The 16,036-nt window shown below is 41.7% G+C and overlaps 1 protein-coding gene across 3 annotated transcripts in view; it reads right to left on the bottom strand.

The window, feature by feature from the left end:
- SH3RF1 (SH3 domain containing ring finger 1) overlaps nucleotides 1–16,036 on the bottom strand; it is a 158,219-nt gene that overhangs the window by 11,954 nt on the left and 130,229 nt on the right. For all 3 annotated transcript variants that reach the window (XM_006026211.3, XM_025207115.1, XM_025207116.1), the window contains exons 7-11: nucleotides 12,481–12,635; nucleotides 9,446–9,616; nucleotides 9,006–9,265; nucleotides 7,415–7,767; nucleotides 2,736–3,076 (exon numbers count right to left, since the gene is read on the bottom strand). In XM_006026211.3, coding sequence (XP_006026273.1) covers nucleotides 2,736–3,076; nucleotides 7,415–7,767; nucleotides 9,006–9,265; nucleotides 9,446–9,616; nucleotides 12,481–12,635 — 1,280 coding nt within the window. The remainder of the gene's footprint in view (nucleotides 1–2,735; nucleotides 3,077–7,414; nucleotides 7,768–9,005; nucleotides 9,266–9,445; nucleotides 9,617–12,480; nucleotides 12,636–16,036) is intronic.

The raw sequence follows: 16,036 nt of genomic DNA, 5'->3' as shown, positions 1-16,036 counted from the left end.
GTACTATGCATTGAGTTAGTACCTGTTATTACAGGTCCTAAACGTAATGCGCAGCAACAACGGTGTATTAATGCATGTGTAGACGTGCCTAGTGAATCACAGAATAAAAACTGAAACTCCATTCAAAAGTATTTGATGCAAGATTTTAGATGCCTTGGAGAGACAAGGTGTGGTAGCAGTCCTCTCTGATATCAATTCTTACACAACTAAATAATTAGAGTGCACAGGATTAAATTTAGGTTGGAGACTAGGAAGGACTTTCTGGCTATGGAGGGCAGTCAAGCACTGAAACAGGCTACCTTTGAAAGCTGTCAAATCTCCATCCCTGGACATTTTCAAGAGTATGTTAGATGGACAGTTGGCTGGCATAGTTTAGTCAAGGATGATCCTGCCTTGAGCAGGAGGATGGACTAGATGGCCTTGTGAGGTCCCCCCAACCTACTTTCCTATCATCCTGGATCATAGTATCTTTCTAAAAATGTTACTTAATATAAAGATTCATGGAAACTGTTTAGTCATGTTTTTCATGAATTCTGAGTACAGAGGACATGTCATGACAATGAGGTATTTGAAAAGCCTACTTTGTATAGAGTCATTTAGGCCCATTAAAAATGTGTTCGACGTGTCAGACTGAATGTAATGTTATTTTCCCATTAAAAGTTTTAAAATATATTACTGGTGCATGTAAATTTATAAGAAATTAGACTTAAAAAGTGATATTTTAAATATATTTCAACATGTATTTATTTTGTAAGAGCAAAATGCAATCTCTTCTCTTTAAAATTAAGCAGGAAATAGATTTTTTTTATGGACATATATTGTGCAGAAACAATTATCAGGACTTTAAAAATATTGGCAGAAGACAGGGGAGAGTAGCACCTGACAGACTAGGTCAGAGACATAGGCTGTTGCTTATGAAAACTTATTTCATCACAAATATTGTGTGATCAAGACAGAAACCAGAACACATAAGTGGGTACTTTAATAATGCCTGACACTCAATGCATACAATTTTTAGTATAACCAATGCAGCTCTCTTGAAGAGACAGGAGTGTTCTTACATAAATTTAATTGCACTATCAAATTAAGATGAAAAAACTCTATACGCTGAGACATGAATTAATTCTTCCCAAACGTGAATTAATTCTTCCCAAACATGAATTAATTCTTCCCAACACTGTTTAGCACCTTTAGAGTATGCATCAAACCATTTGTTTGTTTCTTGAAATATTTATCAAGACAAAAATTGCAGTTATACTCATTTGGTCCTGCATGTCATAAAACCAACAACTAAGTACTAGTGTTTGAGGGAAAAAAGAATCTTGACCCTCACTTGCTGTTTCATCCTACTGGCCCAAACACCATGACAATAATAGAAACAGATAATATCCTAATGTTGGGAAAAGCCCTACTTGTTTCATAGGCATTGCTTAGCACTCAGAGCATGGAAGTGGAAAACTAGGGGCAACCACAAAGAAAAGAATGACAATGCTTCAAAGCAACTGGCCAGGAGCTTCAAAATCTAGATCACAACATATGTTCATTGCCCAGAGTGGATAGGTAAAATCAGGAAAACCTGTACAAGGACTATAGTAGTACAACAACAGGGCAATGTATAGGCCCAAGGAAGAGTAGTCTGTGCCCAAAAGCTTGTCTAACCTCTCTCACAATAATACAGCTTGTTCAAAAAGAGGCATCACAAAGGAACCCTAGCCCCTAATAAGTAATCACATTTAACATCTATTCACAGATAAGGACTTTATCCAGCAAAGACATATACATGTAGCCAAATTTACGCACTATTAATAATCCCACACAAATCAATGGTCAGCTCATGCTATGTTAAGTAAAGTATGTATATAAGTCAGGGACCTGTACTGTAGCTTTTTATACTGTGACTACCACCACAATATTTGAGCACTTATTTACCCCACTGTCTGTAACATAAGTAGGGACATACTGAAATCGAGGAGGCAGGCGAGGGATTTTGTGGGCTGATCGCAGTGGCACCTGCCATCATTTTAGTGCGGTTTTTTTGCAGTTATGCTTCCTCCAATGCTGCTGAATGGCCAAGGGGTCTCAACGGTGGCCCTACCCCTCACTGCTGATTGGCCGAGAGGGCTGCAACTCATGCAGTTCCACCCCTTGTCACTGACTGGCAGAGAGGGGCAGGGCCACATAATTGGTCGCCTTCTCGGCCAATCAGTGGCGAGAGGGAAGAGAGGGTGGTCCCCATCTGGCTCCCCTTCTGTGTGCCAGCAGCCATGAAAACTGCTGGCTCCCACTGCGGAGTCAAAATTTTATTTTCAGTAAGTTTTTTTTCCAGTGATTCCATCAAAAATCACAGGGAATGGTGCGTTTCGCAGAAACTGCCCCAAATCACAAGTTCCATGAAAAACACAAAACTGAGATTTGAGGTGGTCCCTAAACATCAAAGTAGTATACAAGTATAAATACTGCTAGTGGTAGATGAACCTAAACATTTCAGTCATTCTATTAGAAATCTTTTACTATTAAAAAGTTAGTTAGATTTTCCCCCTAAATTAAAAACTGTCTAACTAGCTCTTTACCTGGTCAAAATCCAAGGTCAGGGGAAGAACCCAGAAACTGTCAACTTTTTTTCTCGTTTTTGTCAAAACATAACATTCTGATTAACTATGTAGAATCACTAATGAACCTGACTGGATGAGAAATCATGCAAGTTTGCCTCCGTCTGGCTGCATGAGGTAATTTACCTTTCACAAACAACAGGCCTAGATTCATTCAGGACTGGTCCCAGTGATGAGCATGGCTGCCGTGGGGGAGGAGCTATAGGAATGCTAGGATCCAGACAGCTTGGTTTCCGATGAAGAGTCTCCTGGGCTTGCATGGCTGCAGAGACTTCACTGTCCACAGGACAGGACCCAGCTTTGCCATGGCTGACAATTGGTGGAATTTCAGGCCCTACTGCACCCTGGAGGGCCAGCTCTGCAGTGGCTTGTTCAACCTCCATTGTTGGTGACGATGGAGGCGACAGTCGGGGCTTGCGTTTGGTAGATGCTCCAGACAGCAGCTTCAGCAACCCTTTCTTTTCCTTCTGTAAAGCAAAAAGTCTAAATTACATTCATTTTAAAACAGGGGTTACTTGGCAGACAAAGAGCTTTGGATGAATGGCCATTTTGATTTCAGAGAATTAAGTAAACAAGGATGGATAAGTCAGACCTCCACAAAGCATCATTTATATTAAATAAGCCAAGCAGTCCAATATGTAATTCTCATTTAATAAAGCAAATATAGTGAGAGAATGAAATCTCTTCCTAACTTCTGTAGCAAGACAGTGGTAATAATGTATACTTTAAAAATTATAATAAAAAAACCCCACCTGTGCTGCAAGGCTACATGTGTACAATCTAGTTACAATCAGCAGGACTGTAAATGGGCTACGCTCCTTCATATAATGGAGAGAGAGCCCAGCCATGAAGACTGCCGTTAAGGTCAACTACTGTAGTCCACAAAGTAGGTAAGAGGATGAACAGAGCATGTTGGGACACATTGAGTGATAGCCATGAGAGACTTGAGGTTTTGGTTATAGGGGTGCCTTCTCTGGAAATGAACACAGATTCATCTCAAATGGAGAAAGGAGGGCTTTTTGCCCTGGAGCCTTTGATTTGATTAAGAAGTCTCTTATCTATTCACTTTCGACCACTCCCCACACTCCCACACACATGCAGGCAGACAAGTAAGGATTTGAACGGTACAGCAAAAATTTGCCAATGGGGAAATTGTTTAAATTTTGTTGCCCTGCTACAGAGGAGAATTGTAAACATGCTTTTTGCCTGTTCAGGCAGGATCCCCTGAAGACTATTTCTCAGCCTAAAGAGACATATTCTTAAGTGGCCTTTGTACATTTTCAAATTTTAAAGGGCACTTCTTACACAAACCCTTTGACTGAGTAAGTTTATTGCTTATGAGAGGTGCCAGATTGTAAGCCCTGAAGACAGAAATAAGCTATTAAACCACAAAACCAATCAAGCAAAAGCAATGAAAGATTTAGTCCTGGGCTGGGCTGAAATGGAACTGATGAACTGTGAATGAAAAATTCTTCATCCCATTTCCAGTACTGCCAATAAATTAAAAAAATTATAACATCAAGAAAAACCTATCCTGTATGAACTGCTATCAATTGAACAGAGAAGAAGAATGAATCTTGAGAAATGAACATACTCTAAATATTAGCCTCATTAACTCCGCGCCCCTGGAAAAAGCAGATGGACAAAAAACACCACCTAAAAAATGTCAATCTAACTTCAGTTGGCGGCAACCAAAGTCATTACGTGAATGTACAGCCCCTGGCATCTCAACTTAAAGGTATGCAACAAAAGTCTTTAAAAGGTAGAAGAGAGCCTGTAGGGAAAAATTAAAACAACAACATATGTGCAGCTTGGATAAGGAGTGACCAGAGGGAAGATAAATGTCTACAAGTACTTGATGAACAAATATCTGGGAGTTAGAGGAAGCTATCAAAGGGGATTTAAAATGACGATTATACTACAACCTAAGGGAAAATTTAGATTTTTTTCTTAAAAATAGTCTAATGGGAAGATCTGTTAGGCAGGAATAAACTCCTTTCTGCCTAATAGAGGGGAAAGAAAAAAAACTCAAATCCAACTTCCCTGTAGCCAGGTAAACACCATTTACACAGCTGTAGTTAGCTGTGTAACTAGCCTTTTGGCCCACTTATGCAGATTTTAGCTCTCACCCCCTCTTGCACAACTCACTTTACCCTTCTGAGCATGCTCAAAAGGGATCCACTTCAGTCACATATGCTCCATTGCAGTACAACTCTACTGGGACAGTACATAAACCAAATGCAAGTCCCTGAACTGTTAGTTGCAAAAAGAAACATAACAAATTGGTGGGAAGAGTACAAGGAAGACCCTTCCACCTTTTAGTCTAATAATATAGTGCTGTGGTTCTCAGCTTTGACTCAAAGTGCCCCCTGGAAAATGCCAGCTCTCAGCTTTTGCTTGTTTTTTGGCTATGGAAAAATAATAGAGCAATTCCATTGTTGCAAAGAACTCAGAAAAACCACAACAGGGCAGGACTGTTTTGACACCCTGGAAAGGTTTCTCTGTAAATCACGCCGGAAGTACCCCCTACAATGGTTCCTTTAATGTTTTTCATTTTGCCGCCCCCTACCCGCACCAACCCGATTGGTTTTAAATATGCTGTGGTTTTCACTTCCCCAGTGATTAGCAGCAAACGACCCAGCTGGTAGAGCCCCTCTGCCAATCAGAGGTGGGGGGAATGGCAAGCAGCAAAATAAAAAGCATTAAAGGAGCTGCTGTAGGGGGTACTTCTGGCATGATTTACAGAGATCCCTAGCCATGGATTCCTGTTTGAAATCTCTGGCTTTATCTTGCACATTGTACATAGATATTTGCAACCTACCTACTAATATTGTGCAGCACCTGGTGGAGAATCACTGACCTAGTGGCTACGGTTCAGGGAGGAGACCCAGATTCTAAGCCCTGCTGACCTAGAGGGGGTTTAAGACTGTACCTCCTATCTCCCAGCAAAATGCCCTTCATAACCATGCCATGGGGTAACCATTGCCCATAGTAATGTCCAACTCCAGACCTTGTTGGAGATGGCCAAATGGACAAGAGCAAAAGACATGGCTCAGTGAAGTAAGTGCTGCCCTGGAAGAGATGAGATCCTGGGATCTGGCCTGGCTGCTACCCTTATTGAAGCAGAAGTTATTCAGCTGCTATCTGCTTTATCCAATGACAATTTAATGCAAATTGTGGAAGCACCACTGGAGACAGGTATAGGAACCAGGTCCCAGGCCCCCTTCCCTTCCAGTGCAGTACTCATCTAACAGACCAAGGCTCCCTCTGGCTTGCACTTCTTCCACCCTACATCTCTCTCCTGTTGGCTGCACAGTGAATTACCTTCAATAAGTAGTGGTGGAGGGTGATCTTGGTCCTGCCTAATCCACAGCCTCATTGTTTAGATGCTGTGCTGAAAAGTAGGAGATGCAGGTTCAAACCCACTTTGGGTGATGAGAGGCCTTGAGAACCTGGGTCTCCCATTCCCTGGGCAAATGGTTTAACACAGGGGTTTTCAACCTTTTAAAATAAGTGTACCCCTGGCAGCCCCCTTTTTAGTAAGTGTACCCTGGGGGGGGGGCGGGCTCAGCAGCCAGATGCAAAGTGCGGGGGAGGGTGGCAAGCAGCCAGATGCGGACGTGAAGCAGGGGGGTGGGGGGTGGCGAGTGGCCAGACGTGAAGCCTGGGGGTGGCAAGTAGTGGCAGCATGGCATCTGTGTAGCCCTGCTCTCGCCCTGCCCCTGCAAGACAGCAGCATGGGGTGGCGGCGCGCCATCCCTGTGTACCCCCTGGGACCTTTCAAAGTACCCCCAGGGTTATGCAGGATTAGACAACCCCTGATCTAACCACTAGGCTTGCTGGGATACAAGGTGGAAGGGACCCCTCTTCCTCATCATCCAGAATTACATGCCTCCCAGGAGGAGTAGGATGTAAGCGGCCACTGAAAGTGAATCCTTTAAGCACTACTCACCCATCTAAAATGTGGAGTTGCATTTGAGCCTGTAAGTTTAAAAGGAACAGGGTACTGAAGAGGATATTTCAGTTTGGCACAGAGAGGCAAATGGATCCCTTGAAAATCTACTAAGAATAGAAGCTGGACAAGAGTCATGATGTTATAACTGAAAATGTAGCTCTCTATCTTTTCCTTGCTCAATAGAAACAGCCTGAAATTAAGTTCTTAAAACCCCCAATTTCTTATTTAAGATACTAACATAATTAGAAAGATGACCTTTAGAATTTTATGGCAAATAAAATGAGATTGTTTCAGACTCAATTTTTTACATTCATTTATACACAGGAAACACACAGCAATTTTCCTTAAATATTCATTTCACTTTCTTCACTTGTGCAATACATGGTCCCATAAACTTATGCCTACAGACCTGCCTATCAGTTTAAAGAAGTCCACTGATACAGAGTTAGTGACCACACTTGTTCCTGAAGCATTCAGGAGTCAAACTGCCGCTTCAGAAAGAGATGCATGGAATATGTACAAGTCCAACAGCAGAGCTTCTTAACCCTCTGACATGCACAGCCGACCTTTCTAATTTTGCTGTCATTAGCATGGGTAGCCCAGTCTATCCCACACAAAGAGCAACCCAACATGCAGCCTCCACAAAGATGTATTTTGTTTTCAGAGTCAAGAATCTTCTCATCCAAAATTACAGCCACATAAGTGAGTATCTGACTTACAGAATCTCCCGCAAAACCCTAGTGTTTTGTTACCCTTAGAGAATACAGAGAGATGACTCTGAGCCTACTTAGGAAGTGCACATGACAGTAGTGAGATGCTACCTGGGAGGCAAATAAAAAGCCATGCCTACCTTTCCATCAGGTTTACTGACTGCAGAGTTCCCACCAACTGCTAAAGCATTTTCAGGAGAAGAAGGAGCCCCAGGGTGAACAGTTACAGTTCTCCCACTCATGTCTCCATCTAGAGATGCAGAAGTGACACTGGGAGAGTTTAAAGAAGCAGTTGCACAAGCCAGTGGAACGTTTGCCCGGTTCATGTTCACAGCAGTGACATAAGCAGCAGTGTTTGGGAGCTGAGGCTGGAGCTGCTGGGGAGCAACAGAATGGTGGGGGATGATCACAGCTGTAGGGATAAGACATGTTGAACTTTGAGCTTGTATTGGCATCACTGCTGCTGTTGGTCTTTCTTGGCTGTGTACTGCAACTAGGATAAAGGGAAGAAATGTGAGGGGAAGTATCATTTCCCAAGGCATGTACACATCTCAGTTACTGTGTTATAAAAAGAATTAAAACCACACACCTTCCTTCCCACCACCCAGCTTCCAACCCAGATCACTATACTAGTACATCTGGGTGAAATGACAGAGCATTTCAGGTGATCAGATAGGAACATAAAAGAACTAGTCCAAACCTGGCAATCTACCACTGTGCTGGCTGACATCAGAAACTGTATAGGAAGAATGATAACGCGACATCTAGCAAAGATGTACCTGAAATGTTGAGTATTCCTAAACTACAAATGGCAAGATAGCGTCATGATATCTAAGTTACCTTGAGAGCCAGAAGCAGTCTAGCTGCAGCAGCATGGAGTTCCTTGCAGATGGACTCATTTAGCCTTATTTTCAGCCACGCAGCCTATGTTTACAGGGCTACAGTACTTTCAGTATCCAAGCTAAATCAGGCATATCTACATAACACTATAGTTTTCAATGCAGACATATCACCTAGCAAATAAACTAAACCAGAACACAGTCATCCCAATAGAGCACAGCCTCCCTTCCTCAGCGTTGTGAATCTTAAGGTCAAGATGGTGGCAACCTTTCAGAGGTTGGCTGACATTTGTGCCAAATGCCTAGCTGCTCTAATGTTTCAGAAGCTAATGATATTTTGAGGCTACCTGTGGAGACACGTTTTCAAAATCATGGATTCAAACCTACCAGCATTTGCTTTCCTAGTTCCCCTCTTTCTCATATGCCCAATTTGGGCAGACCACAGCAACACTATAACAGTTAGCTCTCCCCCAACCAAGATTCAGAGATCTAATACAACTCTCCAAGTAGGGGAGTAGAGAAGGAGCCAGAGGACTTCTCTTTTGTTTAGGAAAGGAACTGCTGCTAAATGACATGAATATTTTTGCAGCTCTCACTTGAACAAACATTATCTACCTCTGAGTAATCTAAAAATTTCTGTGAGGAAGTTTAAGAGAGACAAGACCTAGTCTAGACTGTGCAACAACATGGACTGATGAGTTGGACTGATATTTCTGCATTTCATTTGTGTGAGAACAGTAAGTGATCCAGCCATTCCAGACAGGTGTATTAAAGTTTTAGAAATGTTCTGGTTCTGTTAAAAAGTCAATCCACAGTATCTGCCTCTGACCACTTGTGTCTATCAGGTTCACAGATGGACTACATTCAGTATCAAGCACTAGTGTTTTTTTACCTGTTCTAACAGCATTGCGAGCCTGGTTGACTGTCATTTGACCTGTCATATGCATAAGAACCTTGGTTTGTGGGCTTGTTTGGATATGTGCCGCAGAAACCACAGCAGTTGGCACCACACTGGAATTAGCTGCCACACCATTGCCCTGAAGTTTCTGTGATGGTCCACTAGCTGCAGAAGGGCTGACCATGGTTACCACTCGTCCTGTCTGGCCAGAAGTGGATACGGGGACTTTTGCCTGGGAAGCACTTGTCACTGTCCTGCAAAAATTAACACACCTTTTGCTACAGTATATATTTTTAAAAACCCAGCAACTACTCTTCAGTAAAAAGTATTGTTTTTCATATCATCGCCTGATTTTAGGATTAAGTGTAACAAAACGATAATAGTGAACAACTAGAAATTCAATTATTCAGAGTTCTGTATAAAAGAAATCATACCTTGTGACTGGTGCCACATAATTTCCAGGGAAAACCCCAATCTTGCTTGTATGCATGGATGTTCCTTTGAACCAGCCATCCTGGCAACGTTCAAACACTAAAAACATCTCCCCCTTTCGCAGTTCCAGTTCGTCTTCCTTGCGGGGAGTGTATGGGTATATAGCAATATATCTGGAAGAAAGGAAAGCAAGCAACTTTCCATATATAATAGTTAAATATGCAGGAACAAAATCACTTTCACTCTTCTGGATGGCTGAGAGTTCAGCATGAAGAGAAACAAGTAAAGCATGGTAGAAATGATAAAGTGTTGGCATATCACAAATATAAGAAGTGTCCATGCCAGAGAAGGGCACGCCATCAAATTTTTTTGCAATTGCTAAAAGTAATATAAAGGAAAATATGACTCCTGAATTTTAAAACAAGTTCACCAACAAGGAAAACAGAGCATCCTATTAAAAATAAGTTACATCAAAATAAAAAATAAATGTCAATACTTAATTTTTTGTTCATTAACTATAGTGTTTTTCTGTGGGCTTTTTGGCTTTTACATTCTTCTCCATTGTTGTCTCATGGCAGTTCCTCCTTTCTGAAAAAATTTACACTTAGGAATAAAAGACCAGATTAAAAACAAGTCAAATACTTCTGATTTAACTTTTCTTCTTTTTAAGCAGGAAAATTGGGACCCTCCTGCACAATTGAAACACTGCAGGGAGACATGTCACCTTGCTGGTAGTTGAGGTCAGTGGACTGACTGACAGTGGCTGCTGTTTCACTTTTCATATACTTCTTTTCCAGCTTCTGAAAGCATAAGTAACAGCATAACGCAGTAACTCAGGAGTCATGGTGGGAGGTCAACATCTCCTCTACTTCTCTGTTTTTCTTTTTAAATAAGAAGTTCTTTACGAATTCCAAGCTTCACTTTTTAACTATAAAAATAAAACTGAGAAGCCTCTACAATTCTGTGCTAGCACTGGCACAGACATTTTTCATTAAGGTAGAATTTCTTACTGCCATTTCAGTGTTCAGTGCCCTGCAATAGTTTAAAATTACGTTCAAAGCATTTTTTAACTTTAAAATGCATGTTTATATTAGACATGTGGAAAATAACATCTATAAACAATGGAAAGCGTTTTCAAAAAAAAAAAAATTCAACAAGTAGCTAATCAGTCCTTCCTGTGCAGAACTCTCCAGTGCTTCCTTTTTCAAAATAGAGCTCATCTTTTCATGAACTGGGAAGTCAACCGATCTTTCTGCTCTCTCTTTCCCCTCATTTGCCTTTCCCTCCCAGGGAAAGGCAGGCTTTACAAAACCTTCTCTATTTGGGCAGAATTGGCCCTTTGTCCACTGACTGCAAGGGAAGACAGTATTTTTTTGTTCCTCCTGTCTTCTATATCATCAACCCTTTGCTGTTCCTTCCTGCTCAGCAGTCCCACACCTGCAAAATTTTTACTCCAGAATCTTTACTAAGTTATGCTCAGTTGGGTGCCTAAATTGAAGGCTCAGCATCCTTTACAATATCTGCAATGGTGCTTCAGAGGCAGAACTACAGAAAGTCAATCTAAGGAAATAACACATGGAGAACAAAAGACTTCAGAATGGACATGACTTGTGAACAGCCTACACAGAGACAATCAAAAAGATTAGGGCAAAATAACTAAAGTGTGAAGTTAATGCATGGAAGTTCAAGTACATTAAACCCCTGGGCAGAGGCAGCTTAATGTGCTTTAACTGACATGCAGTAACTTCACAGCTTTAGTTAATCTGTCAGCTTTCCTGAGTAACCCCATATAGCAAACCCTTAAAATATCTTGGCAAGAGTAACTGGCACAAACAAGGAACTGGATTAATTGCTCTGTAGAATTCTCTGCAACAACAATACTTCTGTAGTAGTGTCAAAGGCTGTGGACAGGAGTTTGTGCATTTTTCCCAGCACAAAAAGAGAGCATACAGCCATTCATGCAGTTTTTGCAGAAAAGAACTGGCTCTTCCATTAAAAAATGAGAGCCCTTCTTCCAATGAGGAAGATCACTTGTACACCCCCCTCTCACCCCTTTTTTCAGCTGCAAATTTCCAGTGCTGGAACTGAACACTTGACCCTATCCAAAGAAACTGATGCAAAGGATTCTAAGATGTACCTGCAAAAGGGGTGGGTGGGAACTTTCTATCAGAGAATGAGAGAAATCTGCTGGGAAGGAAAAGAAAAAGAAGACACTCAACAGAAGTTCCAGGCTAGCCTGATGCAGAATAAATACAGAGGGATTTGCATTATTCCAGGGTCCCTTCAGATGTTTCAGCCACTTCCAAGTTGTTTCTTTCTCACATCCTTAATCTTTTCCAAAACATGCACAATGACATATTCAGGAAGGTAGGTGTCATCAGGAGCACATTAGAGATAAAATATTTGCACTCAGAAGGATCGCTCATATTCGCTTGTTATGCAAGTGTGAAGACATAACACTAACTAGCAGTTTCATGCCAACCTGCCACCCACTAATTAGCTGAACTGTAGAATCCTCAGCTGAACTGCATTTGCAACCTGGACAAGCAGCCTGATGAGGACATGCTTATATAACATGGCAAATAAAATGGTATTTTCTGTGCTCTGACAAATTATTCTGTGTGGGACGGTCCTTTCATTCCATTCATAATGGAAGATATTGAACAATTCATTCGGGACTTTGCCACTCTTGAGTCAAATAGTTCTCATCCTGAACTCAGGGAAAAGAGAAGTGCATTCACTCCCCCCACAATAAATATACCCTATATGTAGTGTATTCATGTAAAACAACACAGCAACATCCTATTATATTTACTTAAGCTGAAAATAACCATGAGCATGAAGCTAGGGGAGATTACCTAGCTACCAACACAATTTTTTTTGTTTCCTAGTTAGATGTTCTTTCTGGGTGTGTGAGCAGGATTCAGGCTAGCTGATCACATGTTCCAAGTCATCTCTTAAAGGACTTGATTTATTCCATGTTTTTTCTTCTCCCTTAAACTTACTGTAACTGGTAACAAATTTCAATTTTACTTACACACTTGGTCGAGTCTGTGGCCGTAAATGTGTTGTTTGGTCAGCTGATCCAGACACAGGCCTTTGTACTAGTCCTGCAGAAGGTGGCCCTGAAGATGTTGAAGCAATGACTGTGGCAGACAAAAGAGGAGGTGGCGGAAGAGGGGGATTTATATTCTAGGATTAAAAGAAAAATAAGAACAAGTGGTGTTGGTCTTGTTTAATAAGCTGCAAAATGTACAGTATGTTAAGATATCAAAAAAAGATCTTTAACAGTAAGCGAGTTGAGCAAGCACAGAACTCTACCATCTGTTGGAAAGATATAGCTGGACAATGTGGTTTCTCCCTCTTCTACCCCCCTCCTTTTCCAATTAAAGATCTTGACGTCATGACAGCCACTTAAGGAAACAGACAAGCAATTTCCCAGTGCAGGAGAAGCTGAAAGTGTTGTTTCTAATTATAACAAACAATATTTTTATGAGAATTCTTAAATAAAACCCATGGGGGAGGGTTTTACATCCTACTCTTGAACAGACTTCAATCCGTGGTTGTTTTTGTAACATGAGACTGACACACAATATACAACAATTCACTGCACCCAAAACCACCCCTCCTGGAGAAAATTCCCTTTGATATGTGGGCTACAAAAAGCAAGAACAATATCAGACCACAGTCACTGTGCTATTGTTGCCACTTTCACTTATTCTTTCATTTAAAAGTGCCAGCTTTGAAATTCAGTATTATCACAATTGGTAATCTTTAACAAGCACACCAGAAAAAGCCACAGTTCCTTTCCAGGCAGTAAGGGGGTTCTGCCTACAGGATTCCATTCCTTTTGAAAAATCAATGGAGAAATTGTAACTTCCTGATCTTTAAAACCTTGGATAATTCTTTAGGACCCTATTTACTCACACTCCTGGGAACATGGGCTCACAAAGGGGGACTGCCTTTCACTTTTTCTCCCCCCCACCAAATCTTTGAACTTCAGCATGCAAGAACTGAATTAGAAAAAGGTGATAAAGAAAGCATAAACTGTTTTTACACATCATGCTTCATGGCAGTGGGGGCCATCATTTTTGGTAGGGATGCCACAAATTAAGCTACATGCCCTGATTCCCTTCCCCTGACCAATCTGCTGCTCTGCTTTTTGTTTCCTGCCATGTGCTCCCTGCCTGGTCTATTATTCTGTTTTTTGCTCTTTGCCCTATCTGCCGCTGTTCTGCATGCTCCTTCCTGATCTGCCAAGTGCCCCACACAGAGGTTGCCCATGATACTTGTGCTGCAGGTTGGCCACCCCTGCCCTACTATAACACAAGTTTCTAATTCATGAACAAATTTCTGATGCCTGATGCCTGTTCATTCCAGTACATGAACACATAAATACTTATCACTACTATGACATTTATAATTAAAATACCTTTCAATTAGCATTTTTCTCCCTGATCAGCTAGTTGTCTCAAGTTTTTCTTTTCAATTCTTCCAAACAATAATCCAATTCTTCTCAACGAAAATTCACACAATTGCATACCACAGCTAATCACTCTACGACATTCAGTCTATGTGCTAATAAAAAGACAGCTTCATAAAATGCAGTCTCACACTTCCAGTCTACAGTAATGACTTGTTTGATCATAGTGTTTAAAATCTGCCAGAAATAGTCACAGATCACCGTAACTTGTAACTGCAGTATAAGGACAATGTATTTCTCCAAAATATGTAATCACAGTCTGAGTAGGAAGGCAAGCCGTGAAATGGTTCCATCTTATTTTTATTGAAAGCTTTTGATTATATAAAAACTCATGACTTCCAAACAGGTATGTAAACAGGTCCCTAAGCCCTGTAGGAGGCTTTTGTAGGAAAGTTTGCTCCCTGAGGAGCCCTCAGCCAGCTCCCTAAAGCAATACTCAGTGCTTAAAGAAACAAACAAAACAAAATCCTGTCTTGTCCTGAACACTAGGAGGGGGCACCCTTTTGCCTCAGCCCCTCCTTGCAGAAAGCTGTTCTCTTCACAGCTTGCTTCCTCCTATTTTTGCCTTTGTCTGGGAACTTTTAAAGCTTGCTGCTTACCCAAATGCCCCACACCTGGACTTCCTTAACAGGACTGACTCATCCTCCTTAAAGGGACAGAATACCTTGTTACAGGGCAAACTATATCCCAGACAGAGAGTGTATATGCAGGGTTGCCAACCAAAGAATTATTGTTTTTTAAACTGACAATGTGCAAGCTTTTTACTGACAACCAAACTTTTTTTACTGACATATATGTTTTTACTGACAATTGTTTTACATAATGTAAACAGGCAATTCTTCTGCCAGGCCCTGGATGGCAGTAACAAGGGCCAGATTCAAATGCAGGAGTTCAGCACCAACTTTTAACAGTCTTACTTGACTGTAGCAATAGTTTTACATTGTGCTGCCCCCACCACAGGGGTTCCCTGCTCACCCCCACGCACCTGATACTCGCAACTGTACCCTGCACTGTGCTGCTCCCAGCCCTGCCCAGCCCCCAACTTTACTTCTGCTGACCCTGCTCTCCCTGTCTTGACACAGATCCCCACCCATCCTTTCTCCCCATCCCAGGTCTGTAGCCCCATCCTGGCTGCATTGCCCCCTCCCTGCCCCACCCTGTACCTCAGACTGCAGGGGTCCACACAGCCCTGCCTATCTTTGACCCCAACAGGATGCAGCAGCAGCATAAGGCTGGGGGTGAGGGGGCTATGGAAGCTCCCATGGACCACAAAAGCCCTAACTTCCCTTTGGGGTGTTACATTCCCACTCAAACACACGGTGCCACTGCTCTGCTCCTTATGTTGCACCCAGCCTCATTCTGATGATGAATCTTCAACCAAGTTGTTGCTTAATTTTTTATGGATAGCTCCATTTTTTCCCCCTCAGACTTTAAGGACGAGCACTTTTAGCCCCTTTTTTATGGACTGTCCATAAACTTAAGGACAGTTGGCAACCCTGCATATATGATCCTCCAAGAACGATGTAATTGTATGATTTGATTAAAGCAACAATTCACCATCAGACAGTATCAATATCAATTCTAGACCAGGACATCAAAAAAAAAAGTTTTAGAAATGGGTTGGCATTGTGTATTAAAACTATCAAACCTGCTTTATAATTTTCTGATTACATTGGACCAAGGGGAAGAGCCAATAAAGGATTTAGGCACCTACAGGTTAGGCACTAAACACCTAACATTTAGGCACCACCCCCACCCCCAGGATGGAAAAGAGTGCATGGGGAGAGTCTGACACCTCAGAATGATGATTAAGAAAACCCACCAGGCAAGTGAGCATCTGAGAGCAGGCAAGGTTTTGCAAAAATAACTGCTAAGCACAGAAGAATGTCTGAAATCCCTCCCCTCCAGTATGCAGGCACTAAACTCAGTGCTATAGGTGAGCACCTCCATCTCCTTGGGATCCCCAGTCTGGAATTATATTATGACAGATTACAAAGAATTGAGCAGAATTTAGCATTGTCTTTTAAAATACACGCCTTCCTCAACCTGATATCTCAAGCTACCTCTCCAGAGATTGCCCTAACCACCAGGCTGTTGGCAAGGCTAAGTA

Source organism: Alligator sinensis, unplaced genomic scaffold, assembly GCF_000455745.1.
Source record: "Alligator sinensis unplaced genomic scaffold, ASM45574v1 scaffold512_2, whole genome shotgun sequence".
NCBI classification, from domain to species: Eukaryota; Metazoa; Chordata; order Crocodylia; family Alligatoridae; genus Alligator; species Alligator sinensis.
The sequence above is the reverse complement of the archived record's forward strand: the minus strand, read 5'-3'. Positions and strand labels throughout refer to the sequence as shown.